Raw genomic sequence first — 9,900 nt, 5'->3', positions numbered from 1 at the left:
CAGTTGCATTGGTCTTGGGCGTTTGGTTTGGTGTCGATGCTGGTTACTTTCTTGTTGTGCTTGTTAATTATAGATTGCATATTGTCCATACAACTGTAGCTGACCTTGACGTTGTTTGTTGTTTTTATTAAATACTGTCTGATGAGTGCGTAAGCACGAAACTTGGAGTAACAGTGAATCATGTGTTGTTTTCATTAGCCTCACCTTTCTACGATTTAGTTCTACACTTATGTGTATTGAGCACTATTTTAACAGTGTTGGCAGCCTTATTATTATTAGTTTTTAGCCTGTAAATTTTTTCCCTAACTGGTGTCCCCAAATTAGTAAGGGATTTCTTTTCCCTGGCTAGATGGCTTTTGACACTCTTAATAAAAAAAGATAAATAAATAAATAAATAACAACTGCAGGTGACATACTGCAGACGGTCTCCTCGTATTGATCAAATAACCATTTGTGAAGAAGAACAGAGGTGATTTTAAGAAGCCAATTACCATTTTTAGGGATTCCAACCCTGTCACATACATGTAAAAAAGGGAGGTTTTAGAATTGGAGTAGCAAACTCTAAGCGCCGCAGGCATGAGCCTGTAGGGGGGTTCAGAGCCAATGATGCTACAGTACCCCAGGAAAGATGCAGTACAGTATGTGCCTCTAAAGATGCCATTTCCTGAATTTTGAGATGACAGTCAATGGAAAATAGAGGAGGTTTTAACAAAGACACTCATACAAGCCCCCTATGGTGTGATGGGAGGGTTGGAATCTCTTGGTTTTCATTTGTGTTTTTGCCATCTTAATTCTTATGAATAAATTATTCATCTTAATTTAGGTTATTTGATTCTCAACGCTAATAGTCATACAGCTGTAAGTCAGATAGACGCAGTATTGAGATTTCTAGTTCTTCAGCCATTACTATAAATCACAATGTACATGAATGGTGCTTGTTCTATTCAATTTATCAACACACCTTGTATTTCAACAATCATGTCTTTGGTGCTGTCTTCATCTGACTTCCACTGCTTTAGCATTTCTGGAGTCAAACAAAAAGCAAGATAAATGAGTCAATAAAGAGATTGAGATTGGGTTTTTACTGGTTTGGTTTAATATTGACCCCATCCTTTCCTTAGAATGACACTAACAGATATATTCAACTCTGTCTCATAGAAGACGACTAAAAAAATAGGTACGCACTGCGTACATGTGGTAATGCAGTAACTTGGCACAGTGCTTTATACCATAACTGTTAACTGAGCTGTGTTTTGTTTTCCAGGACGTAATACATAATACTAAACCCAGAAAGATTGAAGGAAACGAATGGGAAAGGAGAAACATAGGAGAAACATTGGAGAAACATTCTGAATGCTACTAGTCAATCATAAGTCAGGTAGATGCACTATCAAGATTTCTAGTACTTTAGCCATTACTATAAATCACCATGTACATGAATGGTACTTGTTCTATTCAATTAATCAACACACCTTGTACTTCTCCAATCATGTCCTTGGTGCTGTCTTCATCTGACTTCCACTGCTTTATCATGTCTGGAGTCAAACAAAAACCAAGATAAATGAGTCAATAAAGAGATTGACATTGGGTTTTTACTGGTTTGGTTTAATATTGACCCCTTCCCTTCATTCATTCCCTCCTTAGAATGACACTAATAGCTATATTTGACTTTGTCTGATAGAAGACAACTAAAAAAAAAGGCTAGCCAGTGTAAGGGATCTGCCCATACTGCAGCAGTGGCCTGTGTCAAGAAATTATTATTGAATGTGCACATATGCTAGCCCCTTATGATGTGACTACACCAGCAGTAATTCAGTGTGATGCTTCTTAAACCAGTCTTCAGGCACAACCCTCATGCATCAAAACCACCCAGTGCCTTTCAGTTCTCATGAGATGACCCAAACTGTCACTATGCACAAACAGAAAATGAACTCATTTTCATAGTCTGTGTGTGACAGAAATTTGACCAGTACCAGTACATCTTTGAAAGAAGCAATGCAATTGAGCAGTCCAACCATAAACCACAGTGACTGGAAACCACACTTAAAGAAAGCCATCCAGAACGATAAGGTCAATTAGATATCTCACTTATTTTTAAGGTCAGGCATACATACCTTCTAAATTTTCAAGCTTTTCCTTTGTATTCTCATCATCTATCTTCCACTCCTTCAGCAACTTTCGATAATGCTCCTCAACAACAGGATCCATGCACTCAGTCTTCAAGCAGCTGATTGCACTGGAATAAGTTGCTCCAGATCCAAGGCCAAGTAGGGCATTACTTATATCCTGCCATAACATATTGAATGTTGCATCATCAACAGAAGCTTGGCTTGCATGAGCATAAACTTGGTTTCTGTAATACTTGATCCTCACTATGTTTGCCTCACGACTGTTATCACCAGGGAGAGGAAGCTTGTCCCAACTTCCAGTACTGGCAGGAGGACTGAGACTGCATATATTTCTCAGCAGTACCATCAGAAGTGTAATGTCAAAGCTTGCTGATGACACAGATGAAGGATGAGTTGGGTACAGCTTTCCCCATTGTGTGGGATTCAAAACTTTCTTTTTCAGAAACAGCAATGTACTGTGAGCTAATGACAAAACCTTGGGAAGAGTAGCTGGTGGGTGTATTGTGTCAAAGGTGTCTCTCAGGGCCTGGGTTCCCACATCCACTAGAAGCCTGCACAGACGGGCATAGTTGGTCGTCTCTTTTGACGAGGCAAACGGAGCTGGAGCTGGAACGGATGCCATATCCCAAACTGTTCACTACATTAACATAGAAAACACAAGTGTGGCCAATTGGAGATCAAATCTGTAGAAAGGCATTGGTAACGCAAGGGCATTTAGTAAGTGTAGCACGCACTGACCCCTAGGAGTGAGGACTATTTATTTTTACTCTGCATGGCTAACGCCAAATAAAATACTTGTCAATTGGAGGCACTTTACATGTAGGTGTGAATGGGTTTGCACAAAGGACTGCTTGCTAGATTTATGAATTCAACAGTGTCCTTTTAAGCACACTTATTATAAAAAAAAAACTCTAAATAAACATAACATTTCAGGGGCAGACTTTTCATGTATACATTGGTGAAATGTGAGACATCCAAAAGAAGTGCACTGTGTTTGATGAATCACATTCATAATGCAACAAACACATTCCATATCTTCTTTAGCATTCACTCTGCTTTAACTTTGCATTTTTTGAGGTAGAAATATATAATCCATACCCACAGTGATCTAGAAGATTACACAGGACCTATTACTGAGACAACAAGGAATTCAACATTAAGTTTATCTCAGCAATGTTTTAGCATCGATTTTTTAAAGGAGTAACTTACAGTAAGTAACCTGCAAAGTACATAATTAACTAATCTATGCTGCTTTAATGGTGCTAAAACAGTAACCAATGCTTTGTGACTCTTACATAACACATAATACTGTATCATATGGACAGAATGCAGACTTGAAAGTCATCCTTCGCAGACTTTAAGTCACTTAGTGGTTTTACTCTGTTACACCCACAAGGAACTTTTCCATTTATGGTCATGCAAAAGTCATAAGAGCAATAAATATATTTTGAAAACACAAAGTTGTAATTTCTTTCCCTGGCATGGCCTGTTATGATATGGATAACATGCTCCAGCTAAACAGCAGTCAAGCAGTTAATAAGCAACTAAAATCTGGTCAGTGTTCTGTGGTATTAATGTTTTTGAGTGAGCCTAGAGGTTGTTTACCCTTTAAGGCCCGAGAGGCTCCCCACTGACGAATACAATCTATAAGTGGCCACTGGACAAATAAATGTAGATTAAAGAGAAAAAATATTAAATAAATGCCTTCTAACTTTGGTAAAATTAATAATGTTTGCTTCACAATCACACGAAATACCATGAATAAAGGTGAGAAAAATATTTACATATTTAGAACAAAAAAAAGAATATTGTTTTCCTGCTCTGGAATCAAGAGTTAAAACGATAAAAAGAAATATAAATTTCGGTACTCAGAGCGCAATTAAAAACTTAAAAGTGGGATATTTCATTCGGAGCCACCGAACATCTTTCTAGGAATGTAAGTTCGTCAGCTGTTCATGAACATCACAAGCTCACAGGTCATTCAGTGGATTCCAGCGAAACAAAAGTTCTTGCCACTGAGAATAACACATTCAAACGCCACATAAGGGAGGCAATAGAGATAACATTACGTAAGCCGTCTTTGAACAGAGACAATGGCTTTGAATTAACCAGAATCTATGATGTCCACCATCTTAGCCCCCTCAAGACCATCACATGTATATAACCCTTCTTAACATTCAAATTTTCATTGTGGCTGACGAATTTCGGTGGATCCGAACGAAATATCCCACTTTTAACTTTTTAATTGCGCCCAGAGTACCGAATTTTATATTTTTTATAGTTTTAAATTTACATATTTAATTATTTAAATTACGGGGAAGCACTTTTTTCCTTGTCAGTGTTCCTCTAAAGGAAAAATCAATACCTCAAAAGGTTTTCAAAAAGATCACAGTATCCTCACCAGCCTCTGAATTATCAGAGTTCCTAGATCTTTTTTCGTAATTATTGCCAGAACTTGTGAAGCAGTTTGGAGCTACATGTATATCACAAGGAAGAGGTTCAAATCCAATGCCTTCTTAAAGTTCTTTGAGCATTTCATTCAAAGTTGAATCATTTTCAGTGAAAAGCCATTCCTTTTTCCAATCTCAAAATCAACATAAGTACAGTCATGTAGTTATTAATTCTTTTTTATTATATAAGCAAACTGGTCCAAGATGAAGAGGAGAATTCTGGTTTTCCCAGTACGGACTGAACAAGCTAGTTCCATAAGGTTTTTATTAATTTCTCTCTCTTGCACAGGGTTTTCTATTCCTTGAGTATTGCGTCTTCGCCTCCTTCTGCTAACAGTTCTGGAAAGTAAAATTCGTACTGGAATTCCGACCGACATGACTAAATGAAAAACATTTCTTGCTCTTTTTTTTGTACATGCATGTCTAAGAAAATGAAAAAAGAAAATGGGAACAGTTTGGCAACCTATATACGCTAGTTGAAATTTAAAAAACAATCTCTGGCTAAAAATGAATAAAAAACTACGAGCTTTCGGCTGCCCAAACTGCAGTCTTCGACGGCTACAATGAATGATAAGAAAGCTATGAGAAAATTTGAATAAAAAGCGTGAATTGCGAAATAAAAATGTAAATGGTTATGAATGTTTGTTAAAAAGAATGTTGTATTGCCCAGGTAACGGGCAAGAATTGTTATCTGCGTTAGATGTCACTGTGGTATGCCACGCTTCCAATGTTTTTCTGGTTCTAAAAGTGCGTTTGTCAATAATTGATGCGTTTTCAAAATCAATGGCGTAATTGTTACATTGTAGACCAGGTGTGATTAGCAATTCTAGAACCTTTGGTCGCAGTTTTGGTGTTTCTCAAATGCTCTTTTTTTCGGGTATTAAAAGCCAATATATACACTTGTTCATGACCGGTCCATCTTAGCAGCCGATGTTGCAAAATCCAGACCGCTCAGAGAATATTGGTCTTGCTTGTTGTTTTTAGTGGACCGTAGTTTGTCAACAACAATTTTTTTTTTGTTCCTCTGGGTCCCCCAACATGAGTGCAGTGACTCAGTCGTGCAACCACAGTCACGCCTCCTTTGTGTTGGCAAACTTTAGAAAAATTTGCGAAGCATTGAAAGATGGCTAAGAGGCCAACCGAGAATGAAAGCAAAAGTGTACAAACTGAGGAGAATATTGACTTTGTACATTGTTGGCTGTTCGCGATCGTAACTGTTATTATTTTTTCTCAGTGCTTAAGCAGGTGGAATTCAACAAATCCTGCAATGATTGGTTCGCAAAGCGGGCGTAATTTTCTCATCCAGCTCCCTTATGGCGGCTGTATCCTAGCCTTGGTTGCCTGAGCTTGTGTGATGTCCTTAAATTTCCATTTTTTTCGACATCGAATCCGTTTACAATAAGTTACTTTCTATTAGACAAGAGGTTTGGAAATAGAATTTTAAAAATATATATTTCTTTTTGAAACGTTCAGTTTGTAAGTCGCTTTAATACTACATCCGCTATCAAGCGCAATGCGATTCAACAATTAAAAAAGTGATTTCAGAGAGGAAAAAAACTAATAAGTTATTTACCAGCTAAGGGTACACGTAGGTCAGTACAACGAAAAACTGTGACCTCGGTCTTGAAAAAGCTGTCCTCGGCCTACGGCCTCAGGCAGCATTTTAAAGAATAAACTTTGTTCTCGTAGGATATTGTGCAACTAACTCAACTACGAATATTTTGTGGATGGACATACTGAATAATTAGGTAAGTAAATAAAGTCTTTATTTAACGAGGGTAACATGAAATAGCATATATAAATACTAATAAACTAGTGGCCCTCATTACAAGATTAAAATCATTAATAATTAAGGCTTACGATAAAACTATGAAAAATCTACAACGTTGTAAAACAATTATAGGCCTGCAGCACAATGTTTACAATGAAACATGATTTAAAAATTGCTGATCTTTAAAAATCCTGTTCCAAAGAGAAATTTTAAAAGTCTTGAGAGCAGTGCTTGAAATTAGCAGCAGCCCGGTCATCCCAGACGACTAGAAGATTTACCGGGCGACTACTTTTTGGTAAAAATGAAAAGGTTGGTTGTCCAGAAAAAAAAACAACAAAGGGTAATGCAGCCAAAGAATAAAAAAAAGAAAATGTATTACATAAGCAGCACCAGACGGCTTTCTGTCTCTCAATGGTTTTCTGTTGTCAGTGTCTGATAGTAATTTGAAGTTAACAATTTTTAATTTGCCAAAGTTGAGCATTTTTCCATGTTTTGAATAATTATATGTGGACCCAGCGGCTTTTATAAAAAATTGTCAGACAGGAAAATTCGCATGTATAGCTTGCAATGGAGATCGAAGACTCCCTTTAATTTTGAAAATGCTAAAACTTAAACCCAGAATTCCACAAAAGAAATACCAGGCACACACTTGGAACTACATGAAAGGCCCACACAAGCTCCCACACCATGTGATTCAATTTCCCAATGGACCACAAAGCATTTATCAGGGCAACCAAATTTACTGGTTAAGTTGCCCGGCTTTTGAAATAGGGACAACCTCTTTTTTAAATTATTTTTTATTTCGAACACTGCATGAGAGTCTCTGGTTTTCTCATTTGAAGAGGTAGCTTATTCCATTCCTGGCATGCAGTCACACTAAATGTTCTTCCACCTTCTGTTTTTTATTTCACTCAAGGACAGGCCACATTGTGTGTTAAATTTAGCATAATTATCTAGTCTGCCATGAAAGAGTCTAACTGCTAAATACCAATAAACTTGTAAGATAACTGTGCATGCGACCTTGCAAAAGGTTCTGTGATAAAACACTTGGCTACAATATCTTAAGTAGCGTTCTCAAAGAAAGAAAGCCATTTAACTTAAAATTGTTAAATAACTGAACAGAGGATGCATAACTACATGTATCAGCACTAACAATGATTCTTGCTGCTCTCGTTTGTAGCTTTAAAACACGATCTAGATAATGTTTATCATAGTTTGGTCAGATAACACTTACTGTACATAATACATCACTGGTCTAATAATAGCATTGTAAAAGAGAACTCTACATGTATACTTCATTTCCAGGCAGTGTCAAATCTTTTTTAAAATTCCAATGTGCTGGGATAGTTTCCAACATACATGTAACTTATCAACATGGGATTCAAATGTTAGTTCCCTATCAATTTCCAGACCTAAGAGCTTTGCACAGAAATAGTCATATCATTAGGGATTCTGTTGGAGAGATGCTTGTCACAGGTGGTAAAAACTTTAGTTTTCTTCTCATGGAAGCTTGTTAGCTGTGGCCCAATGAACCATTTCAGAAACTGTTGCATTTAAGGAAATTTGCAGACGATCTATATCCATCCAAATGACGGAACAAGTTAATGTTGTGCTGTTAGCATAAAGATCAGTATTAACAGAACTATTAAACATGAAGAACACTGAAGCCAATGAAATTTAATTATTAGCATCTGAGGGAATACAGTCCTTTTGGTCCACTATCCCGGTGGGGCTCAGTTTGTTCTCCAACAGTTGTGGGCACTTGAGCGTCAAGCACATCTTTCGGAAGGTGTTTTCTTGCAATTGAGTCAACAAACTACCGCCTGAGGTCACTCGCAAGACTGCTATTGCATTGATCTACATCTAGATCTACATTTATTAATTGACAATGCTTTTGCATCAAGCCAACAATGGTGGGCCTAAGTGTTAATGGTGGGTTGAAATGAAAATTCAATCTTTGTCAATTGATTCTGATGTGAAGTTGTGACCATGGGATCATTTTATCTCGGGATATTTGGCACAGTTTGGTGGGCTCCCAAGAATGGAGTGTGCAGCCTTGGGAGTTTATAATATGGTGGACAATCGAGAAATTGAAAATTAAATGGCTCAAATTGTATTGGATTTGCAAAATAAGCAAACAGGAAGCAAACTACTCACAATGGCAATAAGTAACGCTTTTTAAATGAGAATTTTTTCATATAGTTATCTTCTTAAGCCTTTTATCGTGTTTCCCAAACAAATCCTTATATTTTTGTCGGCCATGTTGGCTTCCCTCACACTGAGCTTGGGGTGCATGTGGTTTGAAAGTTATTCGACGAACAATTTGTCTGACATACGTAAAACCTACTGTTAAATTGCAACGTGTGGAAAAAGGGGATGACAACGAAGAAGAAGAAGAAGAACCGATTTCGGTGAGACGCAAATACTTTTGACTACAGCACTACTTTTTCTTTCGGTCTCACTTCCTTGTTGCTGTAAAAATACGATTATCATTTATACACAGTACTGCTCTATGTAAGAAGAGCGGCCTACTCTCGTTTTTTTCCAAATCCTACCATGCTTTATGCTTGAATAATACTCCAAATTATAATAGGTTAGAAATAAACACTAAACTGAACATCATCAAAGTTCTTTCCCAATGTAAATCATCGATTCAAGCGACTTTTACAACGCGAGTTTCTGTTTACTTTACGCTTAATTCTTGTGCAACAAAATGGTCTGTCTTACCTTTACGACAACTCTCATTCCGTCAGGATTATTCGGTGTAGCTTTTGCCCGATACAGTGGTTTTCGGTTCCCGCGGAGACAAAGGTCCTGATGAGACGATAATCTTCTAAAAGCGAACATAAAGATGCAAGCACTTCATTGTACGTACGTGTATTATGAGACCTTGTAAAGTCCCGTGAATCTCACTCTCCTCGTTCACTGAATGAACGATGGGTTTATCTTGATAAACCGACAACACAAAATGTATTTATAATTTTAATTTGAAGGTTTGAAACGCTTGAAAAACAGGACGTTTTCAACCAAGCCCTAGAGACACTAACAGCAATTCTGTTTTCTTCCACCAACACGGCGGCGATGACGTCAGGCGGAAATCGCCCATTACACCTAAGTACTTCGTGTAACACTGCGTATTTTGTCTTGACTTAACACGTCGAGCCTCCCGTAAGCGGATACCCTCGGGACCAAGGGTAAGTGTTCGCTTATGGGAGGTTGAAAAAAAAGAAGTGCAATAGAGGGCATATAATACACCACAACAAGTCTTTTACATGTAAAGCTCTTTATTAAGAAAAACCCGTAATTGTGTTTCAAGGTGGAGACAGGCCAAACACGACTCTTATTGAGAGGTCAAGATAAGACTTTCAAAGACCTCAGAGCTTTGCTGTAACAAGTACATCTTTCAAAGAGCCCCCTTTTCTATATGAAATTAGCTAGGGGAGGGTTTTTAAAGAATTCTGTTAGTAAGGGCTGGTTTTGTAAAAGATGCCATTTGTTCATTAGAATATGTTTGAGATTGGGTTATAAAAGTTCCTGAAGCGTGCGTTTA

At 37.5% G+C, this 9,900-nt stretch overlaps 1 protein-coding gene across 2 annotated transcripts in view; it reads right to left on the bottom strand.

The window, feature by feature from the left end:
• Positions 1-9,414, bottom strand: part of LOC137997816 (NLR family CARD domain-containing protein 4-like) — a 37,484-nt gene extending 28,070 nt beyond the window's left edge. Inside the window, exons 1-4 of one of the 2 annotated variants that reach the window (XR_011122605.1) lie at positions 9,078-9,414; positions 2,115-2,766; positions 1,473-1,535; positions 962-1,024 (exon numbers count right to left, since the gene is read on the bottom strand). Coding sequence is in view for 1 of the 2 variants with exons in the window: in XM_068844081.1 (XP_068700182.1) it covers positions 962-1,024; positions 1,473-1,535; positions 2,115-2,751 (763 nt within the window). In the remaining variant the exon portion in view is untranslated. Of the gene's footprint in view, positions 1-961; positions 1,025-1,472; positions 1,536-2,114; positions 2,813-9,077 lie in introns of both variants that reach the window. The other variant, XM_068844081.1, reaches the window with a different exon arrangement.
• Between the last annotated feature and the right edge of the window lie 486 nt (positions 9,415-9,900).

The sequence above is a fragment of the Montipora foliosa genome, chromosome 3 (assembly GCF_036669935.1).
Source record: "Montipora foliosa isolate CH-2021 chromosome 3, ASM3666993v2, whole genome shotgun sequence".
NCBI classification, from domain to species: domain Eukaryota; kingdom Metazoa; phylum Cnidaria; class Anthozoa; order Scleractinia; family Acroporidae; genus Montipora; species Montipora foliosa.
The sequence above is the reverse complement of the archived record's forward strand: the minus strand, read 5'-3'. Positions and strand labels throughout refer to the sequence as shown.